The sequence below is a fragment of the Mustela nivalis genome, assembly GCF_964662115.1.
Source record: "Mustela nivalis genome assembly, chromosome: 5".
Lineage (NCBI taxonomy): Eukaryota > Metazoa > Chordata > Mammalia > Carnivora > Mustelidae > Mustela > Mustela nivalis.
The window spans coordinates 139,618,099-139,641,790 of NC_139024.1; the positions used below are offsets into that span (position 1 = coordinate 139,618,099).

The 23,692-nt window shown below is 39.8% G+C and overlaps 1 protein-coding gene across 1 annotated transcript in view; it reads left to right on the forward strand.

The window, feature by feature from the left end:
• Positions 1 to 23,692, forward strand: part of BMP6 (bone morphogenetic protein 6) — a 147,949-nt gene that overhangs the window by 105,871 nt on the left and 18,386 nt on the right. The window contains exon 2 of the mRNA XM_082730724.1: positions 13,339 to 13,531. Coding sequence (XP_082586850.1) covers positions 13,339 to 13,531 — 193 coding nt within the window. The remainder of the gene's footprint in view (positions 1 to 13,338; positions 13,532 to 23,692) is intronic.

Consider the following 23,692-nt stretch of genomic DNA (forward strand, 5'->3'; position numbering starts at 1 on the left):
AAAGCAAAGGTACATGTTTTTCTTTTTCTTTTCTTTTCTTTCTTTCTTCTTCTTTTTTTTTTGAGAAAAGTAAACAATGAGGATGCATTTCAATAAAAAATTACCCAAAAATCTGCAAAGCAAGAAATAAACCACCAAAATACGTCATCAGAAGGATGGGGCAGCAATGCAGATTTAAATTCGCCAAGGATTTCAAAGAAAACAGACACTAAGTGAGAAATTATAAGATAGCTATCTAGAAAGTGCACAAAGAATAAAGAGTGGTATAATACATAATGGTGATATAGAACAATTGACGATTGAAAATGACGGACCCCATAGCAATGATAATGACAGTTGGAATGAGTAGAAAATTTTAAAACTCATTAAAATGACAAACTAATAGATGGCTTAAACTATACAGAAAACATGGGTGAAGAGAGAGTTGGTGAGCCTGTAGATAAATCTAAAGAAATTTTATAGCCAAGAGATAAGATCAATGACTTAAAAAAAAAAAAAGGTGAAAATTAGGATGACATTCTGGTACACATCTAATTATCATTCTTGAAGAGACACTAAAGAGAATGGAGGAGAGCCCTAATCAATGAGCTAAAGGCTAAGAATTTTCCAGAACCAATGGAAGATAGGAATCTACAGATACATTAAATGCAATTTAATCTGAGTGGAACAGATAAAAAGAAACATACCAGCTGGGCAGTTGTAGTGAAGCTGCAAGATACCAGGGACAATGACATTATAAAAGCAACCAGAGAAACCAGGTCACCTTGATAAAAGAAGAAGAAAAGGATTAGTCTAATATAATGAATTACAGACAAACTTCTTCTCTCATGAAGACATTCTTCCCATTAGTGCTCTGCAGTTGAAATTGGAAAGTATGACTCTTCAGAAATACCTGAAGAATGCAGATGCAAAATCCTCAACACAATATTAATGAACAAAATTCAACAACACATTAAAAGGATCATATGCCAATGTAAATTGGTATGACTACTGTAGAAAACAATATGAAGTGTCCTCAAAAATTAAAAAAAGAAATACCCTAAGATCTGGTAATTCCACTATTGGGTATTTACCCAAAGAAAATAAAAATACTGATTGAAAAGATAGATGCGCCTCTATGTTTATTGTAGCATTACTTACAATAGCAAAGATAGGGAAATAACTGAAGTTTTCCTGATAGACACTAATACTATATATTAGTATTAATATACTAATATTAGAATATTAGTGTATTATAGAATATTACTTGGCCATAAAAAAGAATGAGATCTTGCCATTTGTGACAAGGTGGCTGGACTCAGAGGGTATTATGCTAAGCAAAATAAACCAAACAGAGAACAATAAATAATGTAACATTTCACTTGTATGTGAAATCTAAAAAACAAATGAACAAACAAAATCATAAATACTGAGAACAAACTGGTAGTTGCCAGAGGGGACTGGTGGGAGTTGGATGATGGGCAAAATAGGTGAAGGGCATAAGAGGTTAAAAAAAAAAATCCTACATCATGATCAAATGAGATTCATTCCAGGGATGCAAGGATGATTCAATATCTTCAAATCTGTCAATCTGATTAACAAAGGATAAAAATTATATGATCATCTAAGATACCTGGGTGGCTCAGTCAGTTAAGAAGCTGGCTCTTGAGTTAGGTTCGGGTCATGATCTCAGGGTCTTGAGATCAAGCTCCATGTTGGGATCGGTGCTAGGCATGGAATCTACTTAAGATTCTCTCTCTCCCTTTCCTTCTGCCCCTCCCCGACTCACATTTGCAATTGTCTTTTCTTTCTCCCTCTTTAAAATCTCTTTTTTAAAAAATCGTATAATCATCTCAATAGATGCTGAAAAAGCATTTAGCAAAATCCAATATCTATTTATGATAAAAAAAAAAAACAGGTATAGAGAGAATGTATCTAAACATAATAAAGGCCATATATGATAAGACCAGGCCAATTCCATACTCAGTGGTGAAAAGCTGAAAGCTTTTTCTCTAAAATCAGGAATAAGACAAGAATGTCCATTCTTGCCACTTTTATTCAACATAGTATTAGAAATCCTAACCAGAACAATTAGGCAAGAAAAAGACCTCTAAAAAGAAGAATTAAAGCTGTCACTATTGGCAAAGGACATGATATATATATATATATTATATGAGATATATATATATATATATATATCCCTAAAGACTTCATCAAAAACTGTTAGAATAAACAAGTCTAGTATAGTTGTAGGATATAAAACTGAAATATATTTCAAAATATAAAAATATATTGCATTTCTTAACACTAATGAATTACTAGATACATATTTCACAAAAATATATTGCATTTCTTAGCACTAATGAATTACCAGATACATTGAGAAAACAATCCCATTTACACTTACCTGAAAAAGGATGAAATATCCTAGCATAACACATAAACCATCATGGCCATGAATGAATCCTTATTTTATACACCTGAAACTAATGTAACATTGTATGTCAACTCTACTATGAAAAACCACATTAATTTTGACAAAAATTAAAATTTTGGTTACAAGAGAAAAAAGTATAAAATACCTAAGGAAAAATTTAATCAAGGAGCTCAGAGACCTGAAAATTATCAGATGTTAATGAAAGAAATTGAAGAAGGTCCCAATAAGTGGAAAGGTATTCCATGCTCATGGATTGGAAAAATTGTTAAAATGTGCATACTATCCAAAGCAATATAAAGATTCAGTAGAATCCCTGTGAAAATTCCACAGAAATAGAACAAATAATCCTAAAATGTTATGAAACTATCAAAGACCCAAGTAGCCAAAGCCATGTTGAGAAAGGAGAACATGTGGTATGACACTCCCTGATTTTCAAAGTACATTACAAAGGTATAGTGATAAAAACAGACACATATATCAATGAAACAGAATAAAGAGCCCAGAGATAAACCCACACATATATAGTCCGTTTATGACAAAAGAACCAAGAATATACAAAGGGGAATGGACAGGCTGTTCAATAAATTGTACAGGTGAACCACTGTCTGTCTTATACTGTACATAAAAATTAACTCAAAATGGAGTAAAGACTTAAATTTGTGACCTGAAACCGTAAAACTAGAGGAAGACACAGGCAGTAAGCTCCTTGACATAGGACTTAGCGACGATTTTTAGAATCTCAACACCAAAAGCAAAAACAAGAGAAACAAAAATAAACAAGTGGAACTACATCAGACTAAAAACTTTATACATGGCAAAGGAAACCATCAACAAAATGAAAAGGCAACCTACTGAATGGGAGCGTCTTTGCAGATTATATACCTGATAAGGAGCTAATATCCAAAATACACAAAGAACTCATATGACTCAATAGCTAAAAAAACAAAACAAAACAAAACAAAAAACCTTGACTGAAAAATGGGCAGAAGATCTGAATAGACATGTTTTCCAAACAGCACAACAGATGACCAACAGGCACATGAGAAGACGTTTAATGTGACTAATCATCAGGGAAATAAAAATCAGAATCACAATGAGCTACTACCTTACACTTTTTAGAATGACTGGTATCAAAAAGACAAGAGACAACAGGTGCTGGCGAGGATGTGGAGAAAAGGGAACCATCATGCACTGTTGGTGGCAACGTAAATTGTGGCGGCTGCTGCAGAAAACCTTATGGAGGGTCCTCAGAAAATTAAAAATAGAACCTACAGTCCAGCAATTCCACCTCCAGAGAGCCAACGAAAATGAAAACACTAAATGGAAGAAATGTATACAGCCCCCCATGCTGATTGCAGCATCATTTACAAGAACCAAAGCATGGCAACAATCTGTGGGTACATGCAATATGACTGAGCCATCGGAAGGAATGAAATCTTACCGTTCATGACAGCATGGGTGGGCCTCAGTGTGGAATAAGTTGGAGAAAGACAAATACCATCTGATCTTTCTTCCGTGTGGAATCTAAAACAAAACAGAAAAACCCAAGCACATAGATACAGTAAACAGATTTGTGATTGCAAGAGGCAGGGGTGGAGGGTGGGAGAAATGGGTGAACTGCCTTTTTTTTCTTTTTTCTTTCCTTTTTATTTAAAATTTTTAAATAATTTTTTAAGAAATCAGAGGCATGGGAGACCATTCTTTTTAGGCTGTCCCGTTTGTGATTGAAGATGTTAAATTTTTCTTGGCAGTAAAAAAAATACATGTTGTATATGTCAATCTTTACTGAGTGTCTGACTGCGTCTTTATAGTAATACTTGTAAGTGGGCAACAGTGTGGTTATCTGATATTAATGGGACTCTGTCAAGGCTGCAATTATTCAGTTTAAGTCTTTCTTCATGACACATGTTTATTGACTTAAGTGCTTGGATGTATTCTCCGATGTTAGCTGAAGTCTGCAACTTTTTCCGCTGGAAGACATGTATATAGTTGTGCTACCGAGCATCTTCCCAACCTAGAGTGATGGTGACATCTGTATTTGGTTATGAAAGTGGTTCTAAAATGTTTTAAAAAATAGAAAATGACTCGGTGAACCCTTGATACTAGCAATGATATGCAGACACTCAGTGCTGGTTCTACAGCTCTTTCCAGTATGTGTGCTGGGTCTAGTCTTAAAAAGTCTTTGAAGGGGGTGCCTGGGTGGCTCAGTGGGTTAAGCCTCTGCCTTTAGCTTGGGTCATGATCCCAGGGTCCTAGGATCGAGCACCACAGCGGGGAGCCTGCTTCCTCCTCTCTGCCTGCTTCTCTGCCTACTTGTGATCTCTGTCAAATAAATAAATAAAATCTTTAAAAAGAAAAAGTCTTTGAATTAAAAGGGTAGCTTAAAAGATTTCCTTTGCAGGGACAGAACAGTTCTGTGTCTGGATTGTGGTGGTGGTTATAGGAATCAATCTATACCTGTGACAGAAGGTCACAGAATTATGTATGCACACAAATACACACTAGAAAATGCATGTAGAAATTGGTGAACTCCAAGGTGGGTCTCTAGTCTAGGTAAGTTATTGTATCAACATCCATTTCCTGCTTTTGGTATTGTTTATTTATTTGAGAGAGAGAGACAGTGAGAGAGAGCATGAGCGAGGAGAAGGTCAGAGGGAGAAGCAGACTCCCCATGGAGCTGGGAGCCCGATGTGGGACTCGATCCCGGGACTCCAGGATCATGACCTGAGCCGAAGGCAGTCGTCCAACCAACTGAGCCACCCAGGCATCCCATGCTTTTGGTATTATTACTCAGTTATGGAGGATGTTGCATGGGATCTCCCTACTGTTGTTATTTTTCTTTTAATTTCTGGTATTTTTGCAACTACTAGTGAATCTATCATTATTTAAAATAAAAATGAAAGTTTAGCGAAGTCAGTTGAGAAAAAAATGACAGCCAGGAAAATAGACTCTTCTTGATATTTGTGATCTTAATAAAACTAATAGAAATGAGTACTTGGAAATAATTGGCGCACCCCAGAGGGTCAAGTCTGTTATCTCATTGTGTTTAACAAGTGAGCTGAATGCTTGCAATATTAAAGTCAGAAGGCCACTGTTGTTATAGACCTTGAAAGACCAGCCAGAACTGTCCTTGTTGCCTAAAATTAAATAAACTTGTACCATAGCATAAAAAAATTGTTTATAGTAGTCAAGGGAATGGTAGGGTTTTTTGTTTGTTTGTTTTGTTTTGTTTTGTTTTAAAAGAGTTCCAAGTTTTTCAAGTTTGGTATATGACGAAGAGGAGGCATGAAACATTTAAAAAACGTAGAATTTATTGTCAATGAATGTAATTTTGCCCAAACGAAGCCATTCTGAATTAACTATTGAGTGAGTCCAGTTAATGAGAAAGTAATGAATATGTGACTAAACATATTATAGGAAGATTGTTCTCTGCTTTTCCCACTCACTCTCCGTCTCTTTCTTCTCTCTTTTACATTTTCACTTATAAAGGCTTTTATCTTTATTTTTCTCTAGACAACTTTAGTTGAAATAGTTCAGACTGAGTAGGACACTATTCAGAAAATGTATTAAAATACCAATATTACCGTGTCTTGAGAGCTATCTTCCTATCTCCTTATTTGTAATAAGAAATAAAAAGTTCTTTCCTTTCAATGTTACAGAAAAGGAAAAATATCAATATTACAGTCAAATTAAGCAATAATGAGAAAAAAAAATTGACCTCCAGTAAGAAAAATCAAGAAAAAGGGAATTCATAAATAATATTAGAATGAAAAAGCTGTAGTTAGAGCAGAGATCAAATAATAAGAGAATACTTTGAAAAATTTCATGGCAATAAATTGGATAAATTCTGCCCTAATTGACAAACCTCTAGAAAATGCATAATGTCTTAAAATGAAGTAGATAACTTGAATATTTTTCTATATTGAAAGGAAAATGAATGAGTAATTAAAAATTTTCACCAAAGGAAAACACCAGGATTAGGTGATTTTACAGGTAAGTTCTCCAGCTTTTGAAGGAAGAGATCATTCCCCGAGAAGAAAGAGAGAGAGCATCCTCCAACTTATTTCAAGAGCAAATACAACTTGAAATTGAACAACACTGTTATGTAGTGTCGCTTCTGAACACAAATGCAAAAATTCCAAACCCCAAATTCGAAAGGTGATGGAAAAAATAATGTGAGACCTTTGAGGTCAGTGTTATAGACTGTGAGTGTCCCCTACAATTCATACCGATAAAACCCTAATCCCTATGAGAGGGTATCAGGAAGTGGGGTCTTGGTGGGTAATTAGGTCTAGAGGAGGTCAGGGGGGTGGAGCCCCCATGGTGGGATTAGTGTCCTTACAGGAAGAGGAAGTGATGGGCGCTCACACCATCTCTCTCTGCATGCACAGAGCAAGGAAAGCTAAGTGAGGAGCTAGCTGGGAAGAGGGCCCTCCGCAAGCACTCAACCATGCTGGCATCCGAATCCCAGACTTGTAGCCACTAGAGCTGTGAGACGTTAAGTGTTTGCTGTTTCAGCCCCAGTCTATTGTATTTTTGTTATAGCAGCTCGAACTTACTGAGACGGTCAAGAAAGCAGTCTGCTAAATTTTCTTATTGGTTTCAAGAATTTGGAATAGATTTCTTCCTTTACTATTATTTAATCTTAACAATACTGAACTGGATTCCAAGACTGAAAATGAGCATCTTTGCCTTCTTCCTGATTTTTAAAGAAATGGTTGGAGAGTGTCACCTTTAAGAATGTTGTTAGCTGTAGGTTTTTTTAGATGGACAACTGATCAGATTAGTGGAGTTCTTTCAGCTCCTGATTTGCTCATTTGTAAAGACTTAGGAGACAGAACAACCAAGTATAATGAGTGGGTCCTGTTTGGGTCCCAACTCCAATAAGCCAAAAGCAGAAAGACAGTTTTTTGAGGTATTCGAGGAAATTTGATTATGGATTAGGAATGAGAGATCAACAACAAATTATTTCAACTTAGGTGTGGTCATGCATTGTGATAGTGTAAGAAAATGTCTGTTTTTAGTGGGGGTTTTTTGTGTGGTAAAATATGCCTGATATAAAATTTCCCACTTTAGCCATTTTTAAGTGTATGAGTTCTACAGCATTAAATGCTTTCACAGTGTTGTGCAAACATACCACTGTCCATCTCCAGAACGTTTTCATCTTCCCAAGGTGAAACTCTTCCCTGTTGAACACGAACTCCCCGTCCCTCCAACCCAGCCCCTGGAAACTACCCTCTACTTTCTGTCTCTATGAATTCGACTCCTTGGGTACTGCCTATAAGGACATACAGTATTTGTCTTTTTCTGACTGCCTTGTTTTACCTTGCACAATGTCCTCAAGGTTTATCCATGTTGTGGCCTGATTCAGAATTTCCTTTCTTTTTAAAAGCTAACTAATATTTCATTGTATATATCTACTGCATTGTTTATCCATTCATCTGTCAATGAACACTTCCATGGCCTCTACTCTTTGGCTACTAGGACTGCTGCTAAGAACATGGGCGTGCGGATATCTGTTCAAGTCCTTGTTTTCAGTTTTTTCGGATACCTATATATATGTAAAAGTGGGATTGCTGGACCATATGGTGATTCTGTGTTTGAGGAATTGTGAAACTTTTCTACAGCAGCTGCACCATTTCACGTTCCCACCAGCAATGCATAAGGAAAGGTTCTTCTTTCTCCACATCCTTACCAAGGCTTGTTGAGAAAGTGTCCACGTTCTTAATGGGTTTATGTGAGATAGAGCTGAAGAAGAATCATTAGTCACTCATTGCCTACAGAGCAGCCATGCCCCACCCATGGGACTTGAGGTCCCCACCCCCCCCAGCTGACAGGCAGTATGGCCATCTGCTTGGGCAGCCTTTGGTCTTAGCTGTGACCATACCTATGTTTTCCATGTGTGCCTATAAAATTTCCATTACGTCTCTGAAAGACTTTAAGGGAAAAAAGGAAAACACTCTGATTTCATGATATGTACATATGTAGTAAAACTGTTAGTTTTTAAAAGGCAAGAAAATGCTAGACATTATTCATGATTCTGGAGACCTTTCAGGCAGGGGTGGGGGATGGCACCATAGTATTGGTCATGTTCTGGTTTTTAAGATGGTGCTGGTTTCCTCAGTTCCTTTTTTTTTTTTTTTTAATGATTTTATTTATTTATTTAACAGACAGAGATCACAAGTAGGCAGAGAAGCAGGCTCCCTGCTGAGCAGAGAGCCTGATGCAAGCCTCGATCCCAGGACCCTGAGATCATGACTTGAGCCAAAGGCAGAGGCTTTAACCCACTGAGCCACCCAGGTGCCCGTCCTCAGTTTCTTATTATGATGCCTCGTTACCTCCATAAATTGCACTTATCCTTTTATATATTTAGTATTACATAACTTACATTTTTAATCCTCAACTAGTAACTTTTATTCCTTAGGAATGTGGTTCCTGCTTGTTGGTCAAAGGTCCAGGGCTGGTCTGAAATTTCAGCTGGTATGGTCAAAGGCAGAAAGAGAGGATAGAGTGAGTTCTATAAAGCTAAATGTATATGGTTTCAAGGATTGTATATGTTCTTCAATTACATCCTATTTTATTTGGTGTTAAGAGAACCTTCAGAAATGAGCATAGAGTTAAAATGATGCAGTTTGTTGTCTTGTTCTATTGTCTTAGCAAATGGCAAACAGAAAAAGTAGACGACCTTGTGGAGGGTCATTACCATTGAAAAATATTTTCTCTGGTCCTTGAAATGAAAAATTCCAGGAATTATTGCCTCAGAGAACACAGAACTGTATTCATGAGACAAACACCAAGGCTGGTAATACTCATAGTAGTGATTTCACTTGCTACTTTTACGCAGAATGCATCTCTTCAACTTAAACAGGTAATTTAGAGGACACATTGATCAGCCCTATCTAAAGGCTCTTGAATAAGTTTGAATTACTCAGAAGAGGCATACTCTAAGTCAGTAGGGCTAGAATCTCAAACATCAGCTGATGATCACAATTAACATCTGAGTACATACTCTACCATTGACTATTTCGTAGAGATTTTCTCCCCTAAATCCTCAGAATTATGATTATTGCCATTTAACTGATAACTGAGACTTTGGGTAATGTCTTGCTCAGCATCACAGAAGCCAGGAAAAGGGGAGCTAGAATTCAGAACCAGTTTGACAGTACGACACTTCACTGATGCTTGTTTTTAGTAATTAATTGGCTACCAAGTGTTGGCCTCACCAGTGAAAAGCTAAAATGCTGAGGGCTGCAAAATAGGTCCTGAGTGTTGAATTCAGAGCTCAGCCCAGACCCTTTTAGTACCTCTCATATTTTTGAATTGTCTTGAGGTTAAAAGAGTCCAGAATCCTAGAGTTTGAAGGCAGGGGATGCAGAGTTCACTGGAAACATTTCAGTTTTACCACCAAGGTCTTCAAATGCACATGTAGGCAGTGACCTAATGGCATTTCTTTCTTGTGTCTCTATGAGTCATCAGCAAATACATGATATAAATTCAGTTGCAGGCAAAAGACTTTGGGGGAGAAAGGAGTTCCAGGCAAACTCCAGTGCCTGGTGGCTGAGGCATTGTGGGGAAGAGGGAAGAAGATGATATAGCTTCTGGCCAAGAGGCATAAACAGAAGTTCAGAAGACAGTGGAGTGAAGGGTTTTTTTCTTATTATTATTTGTTTTTTGTTTTTCAGTTGCTTTTCTTAAATTAACATATAATGTATTATTAGCCCTAGGGGTACAGGTCTATGAATCATCAGGCTTACACACTTCACAGCACTCACCATAACACATACCCTCCCCAGTACCCATAACCCAACCACCCTCCCCCTAGCCCCCTCCTCCCGGCAACCCTCAGTTTGTTTTGTGAGATTAAGTGTCTCTTATGGTTTGTCTCCCTCCCAATCAGGAGTGAAGTTTTTGAGTGAGAGAGCTTAAAACGAGGAGGGGTGGGCAGTCAGACTCCTTAATCGCCTCAGAGATAAAGGAAAGGCAAAAGAAAATTCAGAGTGCTTCCAGACAATTTTGTCTCAGTGGAAGAGAAGTGGGAAAATGCTCATATAAGGCAGTGCATTCTAATTCATATTGTAGTAATGTGAAGGCTTTGAACTATGCTCCTATTTTCTCATTTTTAGATTCTTTATCTCTTCACGTTTGTCTGTGAGCATTTGCCAGGGCTCCTCCTCGGTCGTAAGTGCTGCCTCCCAGCATTTCACAATCCTTACGAATTGTATGCAGTTTCCCTCCTTCCTAGCAAGATCAGACTTCCCCTTCTCTTTCTCTCCTCCTCTCCGGTCCTCCTTTTTCTTCTTGGGTCAGTTGCCTATTATTGTGTAACAAATCACCCCAAATCACAGGGGCTTTAAAACACTGTGCTGTCATCTCCCACAGCCTTGGGAAATGACCACGCTCAACTGGGTTGATTCTGACACAAGGTCTCTCGTGCAGCTGTGGTCAGATGCCAGCGGGGGTTGGAGTCCTCCAGCATCTCCACTGCGGTGGGCATCTAAGATGACATCTTAGCTAAAGGTGCGGTGCTTCAGCTGAAGTGGTCTCAGAGGCTGACTGGGCTCTTCCCTCTCTCCTTCATTTGTCTCTTCATGTACCATAGAGCGTTGCTACGTGGTTAGCTTGGGCTTCCTCACAGCATGGAGGTTCAGAGTAGTTAGACTTCTTCCATGGTAACCATCTTTCCCCCAGATAAGTATTCCAAGAAACCTAAGTGGAAGGAAGTTCAAAGCTTGGAAATCACTGAGCACTACTGTTGCTCGGTTGATTGGTCAAGAGAAGGTCACAGAGCCCACCTCAGGGGAGGGGGGTACCACCCAACAGTATGAATACAGGGAGGTGTGGTGATGATGCACTTCTCTACAACTAACTACCGCATTTCCAATTTATTGAAATTTCTGTTTACTTTGTATGACCAAAATGTCTTAAGTCACTGTCCTATATCTTGAGTCACAGCCATGATTTATGATTTCTTCTTTGTAGTTGTCATTTATATTCATAGCAATTGAATGACTTCCTTGAGTAATTCTTATGGATTCTTTTGAGTGAATCTTAATGTATTTTTATTTGTTGATATTAAAATTTAAGTACCCAAAAAACCCTAAGGAAAAGCTATGTGACTTTCTTTTCTTTTCTTTTCTTCTTCTTTTCTTTTTTTTTAAAATCTCTTTGGGAAATCAGATTTGATTCACTTTTTAACCGCTGATGATAACATATCAGACTTAAAGGGAGATCAGTTTTAGGGAAAAGCGATACACCCTCATGTATGGGTGTCCTTCAGTGAACTCACCAGCAAGATTGCTTTTCATGCTTAGCCACTAATTAGAAAACCTGTTCTCTTGTTGGGACTGAACCATGGTTTACTTTCTAGTTAGACCTTTTTTTTTCTTTTCTTTTTTTTTTTTTTTACTTTTATCAAGCTCTTACACAAGTCAAAGCTTATTTTTCTTTTTACAACCCTCACACCAAAAAGAGATAACTTGAATCTGAAAGATTTAGCATAGTCCCATGGCAGTTTCAGAAATTCTTTATTTAAAACCTCCTACCTATAGATGGCTTAACTCTCCTCAGCTTCTGCAAATGCCATTGAGGCCTTATGTTCTTGTAAAGAGTTATTGGCTTTTTTTCTTTTTTAAAGAAACTAAATCTCCAAAGCTTTTCTCTAGTGATTATGGAGAACAACATAAGTGGGAGAAAAAAGGGCAGTTGGAGGTAGCAAATAATTTGATTTTTTTTTTCTCCCCCTACCCACAGCCCTGGGAACACTCTGCCATGAAGGATTAATTTGCTCGTGAGATTCCACTGCGGTTACCATTAAGAAAAAAACTAACAGGAACAGTAGGGCAGAAGTGTTTCCAAACCCTGGAGAAAAGAGTCAAGGATTTATGGTGGGAAGCAGAGCAGCCCTTTTTCTCTTTTACAGCGTTTATGAGGGCAGCTCCGAGGTTGATACCGCTTGTCTCGCATAGGACTTGACATAGTTGGAAGCCCGACTCTGAGAAATGGTCATTCGTGGGTGTAGTTTTCCATAGTTTTGTCTTTGTGCAGGGGAAAGAGTTCATTAAAAAAAAAAGAAAATATCTCAGACTCCATTCTTCCCCAGTTTTTAGAAAAGCATTAGAAAAAATAGCAAGGTATACTGTTGGTCATTCGCTTCCACGTGTCTGTCCTCACAGTTGGGTTCTGCGATGGAGCGGAGGGGCCCCGGCCTCGGAGCCCGGCAGCCCTCCCTTTGTTCTGGGAGAAGGAGGGCAGTGCACTCGGGTGAGAGCGGCATTTTCTCTGAAGCTTTACCCTAAACTCCTCCACAAAACTTTCTACTGACCAGCAGGCAAAATACAAAGACCCTTGGACCTTTCGGGCTGAGGCCGATGCGCAGCTCGTTCCCTTCCCAGCTGAGACCCCCTCCCAGAGCTCGGCTCAGGAGCGCCCTTGGCCATGCCAACGGCTTGATGGGGGGAGATGACCTCACCTGAGGGGCCAGGCAGCAGGAAGGAAAGGGGGCCACAAAGGGGTCAACGGGGCCAAGATCGCCAGGGACGTTCTTATTCATCCTTTCCTCCATTCTCACCACTTCCTTGGGAAGCCCTGTTAATTCCTGCCTCCGAAGGTGAGGAAAACCGAAGCCAAGAGTTTACATAATTTGCTTTCATGCAGCTGACTTCAACCAAGTATGTGAGGTATTTCAACCAAATAAAACCTAAGAATTTTATTTAATCCTTGGGTAAAATGAGGGATTTTAATCTCAGCCCGTCTGACAGCCCAGCCACTGTTGGTCCTTGCCCCCCTCCCCCAATCCCTCTCCTAAGCCATTGGTAACTGGTAAAATCCACTTATGAATGGAAATGGGGCAGCTTTCTTGAGGTGAGCCTGTGGCACTTAGTCCAGTAACAATAGTTGTCACTCTCTCTTGTTTAATCTTATAGTGGAGTACGAGAAGGAGTTCTCCCCTGGCCAGCGACACCACAAAGAGTTCAAGTTCAACTTATCCCAGATTCCTGAGGGTGAGGCGGTGACGGCTGCAGAATTCCGCATCTACAAGGACTGTGTTGTGGGGAGTTTTAAAAACCAAACTTTTCTTATCAGCATTTATCAAGTCTTGCAGGAGCATCAGCACAGGTATGAAGGCTCAAGGAACCCCAACGGGCGGGGCTGGCCCCCATTTCTCACCCTGTCGTCATCTAACCCCAAGTATGTCTGTGGAAGGGCGTTTGGAGGTCAGGGGCATCGTGTGAACATGATGAGGCATGTGCTCTGAATGGTAGTGTTCAGCCAGCAAGACAACTTTTTTGTTACTAAAATGAAGGTTTTCCAAATAGTTTTCCTCTCCTGAGCAAAGCCGATGGACAGTATCCACTCAGCATCCTTTGTGATCAGAGAACATATGTCTTACTGGGGACAAAACATTTCCCACCATGGCTCAGTGCCTGCTTTGAACGATGGGTGAGGGGAGCAAAAATAAACGCATACACGAGTCTCATGTAAGGATGCTTACAAATGATACTAATTCAAGTTAGTAGAAAGCTGTGTGTTTGCATATAATATATACACATACATGATCTAGTACATTTGTGTGTGTGTGTGTGTGTGTGTGTGTGTGTGTCTCGAATGTATCTATCTCTTCTCTTTTGGATACAAGAAAACAATACTCTATCCTTCCCCATTGTGTCTGTAACAGTCTTGCCTTTTGAAATGAGGCCAGACTGATTTTATAAAAGAACTTCAACAGAGTATGCTCTTGGGGCTGTCTACCAATAAAGAAAAACTTCCACTGAGGGATTTCTGGAGGAATAGAAGGGCCAAGGGAAGAACTATTGCAGCAGCTAGTTCGATCCTGTAGCACACAGAAAGCAAGGCAGCGACCTTGACTTGTGCTTCATATCTGGGGGGTCAGTTCAGTGTTTGGGCGGGAATTAGCACCATTGCACTCTCAGTGCACATGATGCAGCAGGTGATGAGACAACCTGGCAATTACATGAGAAATAGGCTGATAACAATTAAAGGAAGAGAGTGCAAACTCTGCAAGGGATTTGCCAGCTTTGGTTTCATGAACCACGTCCGATTCTTGCTTTTGGTCTTGGAAATCTGTTGACTTCCCAAGAATGTCCAAAGGTTGAGGAATGACTTTGGTTTCTCCTGGACTTAGGGATCTGTATGTGGCTCTGCTACAAACAGGCACTCTAAAATAATAACGAACATTAACTTGCCCCATAAAGGGCTTATTTTGAGAGCACTGCCAACGTTTGGCCCTTGCACATGTTTGAGTGTGTAATGAGGGAAACAGAGAAGAAGCAAAGACACGTGCCAGGCTTTGGGGACACGTCATGGTGTTGATTATAAGAACTGTTGGTAGTATGTGAGTTCTTAGTAGGGCCAGTTGAAGTAAAATATAGCCACTGTGGTATCTATACCTAACATTTCAGAATGAAGGGAAGGTTTTTCCTGATGTCTGATTTTCACCCCTAAACAAAAGTATCATCAATGACTTAACCATCCAGGGCCTCTTTTGAAATAATAAATTAATCACTGATAGATTTTTGTCTTGTTATTTCAGAGAGAACTGATACTCAGTGGTGATTCGTTGGGCCTGCTTTAGCCATTGATTTTCAATCTGCCTAATTATCTGTCCACTGTATCTGGTAAAAATAACCGACTAGTACCTTTCTGGCTCAGACATCGGTTTGGAATACATGGTTTTCTCCGTTCTGCAGGAAAGGTTTTTTAAAGTGAAAACACTAGATTGGGATTTTTTTTTTTAAGATTTTATTTATTTATTTGACACAGAGAGATCACAATTAAGCAGAGTGGCAGGCAGAGGGTGGAGGGGGGAAGCAGGCTCCCCACTGAGCAGAGAGCCAGACGCAGGGCTCGATCCCAGGGCGTTGGGATCATGACCCGATCTGAAGGCAGAGGCCTTAACCCACTGAGCCACCCAGGTGCCCCAATTGGGATTTTTTTAAACTATGGGATTTTTCAGAATTATTATTATTTAAAAAAATAGAGCGAGCAGACTGTTTGTAAGGTTTATATTGAACTCCGGCCAAAACTGAACAGCTGCCTTGCGCTTAAGATGGTGGTGTCATACTTTCTGGAGGCCAGCAGTGAGTTTGGAAAACAAAATCCCAAACAGTCCCAACCTTTGATGACTCTGTCAAAGCAGAGTTGTCATTTCCCTGCCTTCTAGGACAGAAGTATCTGGCGACTGGATGTGTTGAACTTTCGTGCATAGGAAAGGGGAAATACGGGGAGGATTGGGAAAAATTCATGCTTTTAAAGGGCTCCAGGTTGGCCAACAGGAGACTTTCTTTTCTTATCAGTGGGCGAGGAGCCCAGGCCTCCTGCTGTGTCCTGAAGTTCTTCCAGGGGCCTCCAGATTTAACTGTAGGCCTCCTTCTGGGCAAGGTCTGATCTCCCCATCTGTACCGTCTTGGGGTGTCCTGGCTAAAAATGATCCTCCCGGCTTGGGAAGAAACTCACTTGTCTAATCTGTGTGTGAGTGAAATTTGTAGTATTTGACGGATTAACTTAATGTCACCAAAGTTTGTTTTGCAAAAATCACTGGCCTCCTTGAAAAGGAAAAATACAAAAAGGCAGGTTTTTCGATGCTGAGCCGTACCTCAGCTGAGGCAGAAGTTAGGTGTTGGACCTCTTGATAGTAAAGCAGTGAAGAAGCCTGACCCAGGGGATGGTCAGAAAAGATTCTTGGAAGATTGGCCATAGCTATGAATTCTGCAGAAACATATTCCTCTTAACTGATAAGAAATCACTGGCCTGGGTAAATTCAACAAAGTGACTACTTGAATAGCTGGTGCTTTGAGTCAGAACAGGGGAACATTGGATACTTCAGTCAAAACCTGAGAATAAGCCCTGAGATAAGACTAAATCGTGAAAAGATCTGGAGCACCCCAACAAGCAGAGCTGGGCTGGCAACCCAGACAGCACGTGCGGTTAAATCAGAGTAGCACAGGGCATTAATATCTGGTGTTATAAATTACTGTTTTTATGAGGACACTGGTAAAAATTGGCATCTGCAGAGCCCTTAGAGTTTGGGAAGAGTCTTCTGACATCTTCTCTGGCTAGGATTTAACCACCGACCCCATCAGATAAGCAGGGCAGGCATGTTACCTTTTAGAGAATGAAACCTGGAACATAGGAGTTTAGCCAAGTCCAAGTGTTGTCTGCTGTTTCCCAAAAGTCACCCTGATGACGTGGGGTCAGTCCCAAGGTCAAGGTGAAGCACCAGTAAAAGGTAAGCAATCCCCTGAGTGGATGTCCCTCATCTCTTGTCTGCTTAACTGGGATGCAGACATGCCAAGGGTGCTTCTGTGCACATGTCCAGTGAGACTGGCCAGTTGGGGATGCAAATGTGTCAGTGAGAATTCAGGCCCTGGTTCTTTGACTTACCAGGCTTTGCTTTTCTTTTTTTAAAGATTTTATTTTTATTTATCTGACAGAGAGACATCACAAGTAGGTAGAGAGGCAGGCAGAGAGAGAGGGAGAAGCAGGCTTCCTGCTAAGCAGAGAGCCTGATGCAGGGCTCAATTCCAGGACCCTGAGATCATGACCTGAGCCAAAGGCAGAGGCTTTAACCCACTGAGCCACTGAGGCACCCCTTACCAGGCTTTTCTATTGTTGATCTATTGAGCAAGCATTTACCTATTGTCTGCTTTTCTGGAGGAAGGGTATGGACAAGAAAAAAGACTAGAAGAAAATGTATGTGAAAGTTTTTGTACTTACTCCGAGTGTTATCTGTTTGTCCATTGACTTTACTTTGTTCTTCCCAAATTCCTACACATGGAGCTAGCTGTCTGCGGCTTGGAGTGGAAAGGCTGCTCTGAATACCTTTGACCTGTATTTATGGTGGTAGCACGTTGCTTTTCAGAACATGTACTCATGATCTTTACTTTTATAGCAACTTTCAGATTAATAGTGCAATTTTTAGGCCTTTCAAGAATATTTTCATCTACATTTCTTGTTTGGTTAAAAACACTTTTACTGTTCTTAATTGAATTTTGTGTATTTAGAAGTCAAAGTCAAACAGCATCTCTTGAAAGCCAGCCAGAAATGTTTTTGGTGTCTGAAAGATGGCCCTATTTGATACATGAGTTAACCCACTTACTCCTGCTAGTTTCGAAATTCCATTTTCTACCCTGTATGTTTTGGCATCAGCGTGGCTGGCAGTGATGGTGTGTCCTCGGTGTATATGATAACTTTCCTGCATTCTATCGTGGTACAGTCTGTGGAAGACCTGGAGAGCGAGAATTAATTCCCAAATTTAAAATTCAGTTCCTCCTGGTGTAAGCAATGTCACAGCCTACTCCTCCGTTGTCAAACAGGCAAAGTTCCTTTCCTTCCTTCCTTCCTTCCTTCCTTCCTTCCTTCCTTCCTTCCTTCCTTCTTTCCACGTGTTTTATCTTAATAAAATCTTAATATTATCTTTAGGATGTGAAGACCTGCGTCTTTGAGTCAAGGGATCAGGGCAATGCTCTGTTAGAGATGGACTTTGAAACCAAGAAGGATTTCCTCGGGTCACGCAGAAGCCCTGCTAGCAGAATCCCCGGGAGCAATCGCAGACTGAATTATTGCCACGCTGAATTTTTGACCAAGTTCACCATTTCTGAACTGTTTCACAGATAGAATGTAATTGTTTCAGGAGAGAAAATAACTGTCAAAGGGCAAAAACACATTTTTTCCAGAATTTTTAATTTGATAATGCTCCTCTGAACCATTCGCAGAGACAGAGAACGCAGGAATTAGGGAGGGAGTGGAATGAGGATGAATTCAGATTTGGACATGTTCGAGAGATGAGTAGATGCCCCAGAGGCAGTGGGATATGCAAGTTTTTAGCTCAGCAGGATGAGCTAACCTAGTAGATATTTGAGATCCTAAGTGAACTCGTGAAATAGATTAAGTAGCCTCGTCGTGTAAGAATAGAAATACATAATTGACCTAGTATCTTTTATTGGAAATACTATCTTCCATGCACATCAGTGGCTTCTTTGTCGTAAATCAGGTGGCCAAGTATCTGTGGGTCCGGTCCCAAGACCTTTATACCAATCATATGCTCTTCATTCTCTTAGTTTTATAAGAAGGCTTCATAACTGGTGTATAAATTCTTAAAATACTGAGACTTTCTTGGCTATTTATGGCCATTTGCATTACCACATAAATTGCAAAAGCAGCATTTTAATTTCTGCAAAGAAACTTGCTGAGCTTCTGATTGGAATTACATTAAATCTGGAGACCAGTTTGGGAAGAATGGACTCTTGCTAATACTAAATGTGGTATTTATTTAGGCTTTCTTTCACTTTTCTCAGTAATATTTTGTAACTTGTATGTCTTGAATATTTTTACTGGATTACTGTTATTTATGGATCATTATAATATTCTAGGTTTTGAAGATTTTTCTGTTATTATAATAGTATTGTTAGCTTCTAAAAATTTCAGTGCCTGTTTTTGTCCACATATAGAACCTTTGGCTCAGGTCATGGTCTCAGGTCCTGAATCAAGCCTTGCATCGGGCTCTCTGCTCAGCAGGGAGCCTGCTTCCCCCTCCCTCTCTGCCTGCCTCTCTACTTATGATATCTCTGTCAAGTTTTTATAATTTTTAAATAAAAATTTTTAAGTAAAAAAAAAAAAGAAATAGTTGATTTTTATATATTGACCTTATATCCAGCAACCTTACACATTCATATAGTTATTCTAACAAATTTTTGTGCAAAATTTTGGAATTTCTATAAATATAACCATGTCACCTAGAAATACCAGTTTTAGTTCTTCTTCTATAATTCTTATATATTTTTTTCTTCCTCTGTTTTTCTTGTTTTAGTGTGCTGACTGGACATTCAGTACAATTTTGAATTTGATTCATATTTTTGTTTCTGATTGGAAATCCCTTTCAGACATTGAATCTAATAGAAAAATTTAATATTTTACCATTAAGGATGACGTTTCTTAAAAATGTTCTTGCAGATACTCTTTATTAGAATAAATAAGTTCTCTATTTCTAGCTCACTAAGAGTTTTTTAATATTAGAAATTGGTGTGGAATCTTATTTAAAACGTTTCTGATCTTTTTCCCTAAGTGTTAATGTGATATACTGTATTAAATGATTTCCAGATGGTAAACCAACCTTCCATTCCTGTGACAAGCCTAACTTGTGATTTACTATCCTTTTTATATAAGGTTAGTTTCAAGGATCATGTCTGATAACTCTGTTATCTGGATCACCTATGGGTCTGTTCCCATTATCTATTTGTTCCCTTGATTTTTCCTCATTTGGTTTTACTTACTTGCATGCCTGATAATTTTTTTTTTTTTAATTAAATTCTGGCCGTGATCTATGGAAAATATTTATAGATACTGCTATCTCTTTCCAGAGTGGATTTCATTTTCTTCTGGAAGGCAGACAGAATACAGGGTGATCGCCTCATTCTTTTGTTCCAGTGGGGTATTTAAAGATCTGTTAAGGAGTATCTGTTTCTGGTTTTTCCCTTTCTCCTAAAGTTTAGCCCTTTGGTGGGAGGTTCTCAGCTGAAGGTCTAGGATGTTTACCAGAGTTCTTCTTCCTTGGTGGGCTCTGAACTCTAAATTTTAAGTCACCAGCTTTGAGAAACTGCCAGAAACTCTGCTTAGCTCTTTGTCCTCTAAGCAGTTTCTTTCTGCTTGTTTTCTCAGCTTCCATGCATGCACAGCCTAATATTTGGCAAATCTCTCAGATGGAAATGTTGGAGTTCCAGGCAGCCAGGACTTGAGGAGCCAAGGTCCGATAGGAAGTGAACCCAAACTTCTGTGAGTTCACTTTTATGCAGCCCCTTTCCCCTGGGATATTTAGCCCTTCAGGTCCAAGCTTCCTGAAACTCCAATTTTTGTTCCTAGCCAGTGATATCACTCCAAGCTGTAGGCTACTACTCCTTTCTGTTTGATACTCATGCATCATGCCAAGAAGTATCAAATCCTCTGAAATGAAAAGGCAATACAAAGACAATACCTCCATGTATTTTTCTTCTCTCTGTGGTCTTGACCTATCAAGTGCTGACTGTCTTGGTTCCTCTAAGATGACTATAAACAGGTTTATTTTTTTAGTTGTCCTTAGTGGGAGTGTTAGTTTGATACATCATAACCAGAAGCATATGTCTTCGAAACAGGATTTAAAAAAAAATTTTTTTTTTTGTAATCTTTGTAGTGAGTCCCCACAAATGTTGATATGTGATTTATTAATCAAATGGTGTAGTTTGGGAAACAAGACCCAAACCTGGCAGTCAATCCCGCCAGGATCTGGGTGAGTAATTTCCTTAGAATAGCATTTCTTGTGGATTGATCGCTCAATAAATGCTTTTGGATTTTTGGTGCTGTTTGCTGAAGTGAAGCAACATGAAGCTTTATCTTCACTGAGGTATAAGTGAGATACCTGAGACTGTGTTCTTTTTTGAAGAGAAGGGCAAATTTGAGAAAGCCAGGATGGAAGAACCTTATTATAGTTGGGCAGAGGGAAATCAGAGCCTTTTATCGCTGTGCCCAACCACACCTGTTTCTCTTTCTGTATCTGGCTTTCCCAAGTATGATCCTCGGGGATTCCTCCGGGGAAGTCTTACTTGCTGATTTGATCATCTCTGGCATGCTCAGTGTGGGTCTCAGGCAAGCATTGAGCTTTTCTGTATTTGTTCCTTCGCCCCCGAAAAAAAGAATAATACAACTGACCCACAGCTCGGGTTATGTAACTAGTTAGTTTTGTCCTTTTAGTCAAATCCCATTATACCTAGAATGATCTACCTGAAATTAAAGCAGTAAGCACAAGCAGCTACCAAACCTTATTCCTTAGCCTGTCTAAGTTCTATTCTTTGCAGAGGCATAGTGTGGAAGGGAATATCATAGGGAGGAATTAAGGTTGTCATGAAGAGGTGTTTACACTCAAAAGAATGCTGCATTTGGGGGAGGGGGGTCAGGATGTGGTAGGCAAGAAAGGCTGTTGTTTGGGGACTGTTTTCCCACTTGGTATACATGGAAGAGAAGAGAAAATCCGGCTTTATTTCTGGAAACTAAGCCTTCTGTAGTATTCATTCCCAGAAACCGATTGCTCTAGTCACGCGCGTCTTCTTACCAGGATATCCAGCCTTGTGGGAGGCCGGCCATGGTGGTGGCTAAGATTATCTTGGGAGACATCTTTTTTTTTTTAAGTCCCAAATGATCAGCATTTTTCTGTTTTGTTTCCCCATATTGTATAGGATATGGAAATGTAGGATTGGTGATGAAAATAAAAACATAACATTTGCACATAACATGTTGAAAATGTGACAGAAGTTCTCAGTCTGTCTTTGATCATTAGGGCCTGCCCGAGCACACCCCAGTTAAAGAGAACGTTGTTTTGTTTACGTGGCCAAAGAGGTCAGGTCAGGTAGCAGGAATTTGCATAAAGGGAACCCGCTTTCCCCCTCCCTCCCTGTCTTGGACACAGAGAAGCAGGCCTTTCTAATAATACTGCTGCTTTGGACTTGATCTTCCTTGTGATTCTGATTATTAGTCTAACTTGATAACTCCCTGAGGGTAAGGCCAATCTATAAAACAATCAAACATTTACTTGTGGAGCATTCTACGTTTGTTTTGCACTATTTGAGGGAGAGGAGCAAGAATCCCTGAGAGCAGTTAGCTTTGCACCTGAAGTCTTAAAAACCAGGTGAGGGTAATACTAGTCATATTCAAGGCAGCTGGGCTGTGCTGTAGGTCTGGGGGCTCTCACAGTGTGGTTCCCAGACCAACAGCAACAACATCACCTGGGAACCTTAGAAATGCAAATTCTCAGTCCCTACCTCAGAAACTCTGGGGGTGGGCCCAGGGATCTGTGTGCTAACAAGTCCTCCTGGGGATTCCAACCTAGGCCGAACTGGAGAACTACTGCTATGATGACGAAAGCCTTGGCAATACTGGGGCCGAGGTGCCTGGGTTCAGTTCCCCGCTCTGCACTTACAGGACTATGAGCAAGCTACTTAACCTCTTTGTGCCTCAGTTTCCCTATCTCTAAGGCTGTGACAGCATGAATGGTATTTACCCCTTATGGTGGTTGTGAGGAGTTAGTGTGATTACAAGCATCCGCGTGGGAGGCACCATGTAAGGACTAGCTAGGTTCATATTCTGTCAGTGGAGTGATTTGTATTCGTTCGTTGAAGATGAAATATTCTATACGGAGCTAAGGTAACTTCAATGTTTTTTTAAATTTGTAAATTTTTTATTAACATATAATGTACTATTAGCCGCAGGGGTACAGGTCTGTGAATCGCCAGGTTTACACACTTCACAGCATACGTTTGATATTTTTTTTTTCTTGGTTTTTTTTTTGGTGTTTTTTTTTTTTGACAGAAAGAGATCACAAGTAGGCAGAGAGGCAGGCGAGAGAGAGGAGAAAGCAGGCTCCCCTTGGAGCAGAGAGCCCGATGTGGGGCTCCATCCCAGGACCCTGGGATCATGACCTGAGCTGAAGGCAGAGGCTTTAACCCACTGAGCCACCCAGGCGCCCCTGATATTTGAAACATCTCTTTATACCATGCTAATCCTTGGGGTGACAATTCGTTAATATCAAGGGGCATAAAATCAACGAGAGCTTAGCTAATTATATAGTAATAATGTGTCTTTGCCCTTTTTACTCAAATCTATGTGTGGTCAGCAGCGTACCCTGACTTGTGGTGCTCTATTTTCAAATATCCTATTCTTTCCTATCCTTTTTGTGGTATACATTTAAACATAATCCTTTATATATGATACATTACATAAGAAGAAAGTAAAAAGCCTTGCTTTCCTACCTAATTTTCTAAAACAATTGGCTTTTGACTTCCATTCTCTTCGAAATTTCAGTATGCTTCATTGCATGAAGTCGGGGCATCCTTTTATGAACGTTGTTCTATAGCTTAGTGTGTCCTTAAGTCCAGACACCAACAACGAAGGAATGTCCTGGAGAAATAAAGGAACAAGACCACAGACTCAACCTTATCAAATATCTCATAAGGCTGCTTGCTTCAAACATATAAACTCCACGTCATCAAGAACAATTCTTTCTGGGAAAGTGGTTAGTAGTAAGCAGTCAGTAGTAAGCAGATTTGCACTTTGTCAAGGGCAGTGTGACCTTAAATGGGTGCCGTTTGACAGGAAAGACCCAAGCTGGCCACTAGGAACTCAGATACTTCCTGCTTTTCTCCAAGGGTGAAAAAGAAAAGGATCCACTGTGTTTGTCCTGGTGCTTTCTGCCTCTCAGCCTGATGGGAGTATCACCTACAAGGGCAGGTGCTTTGG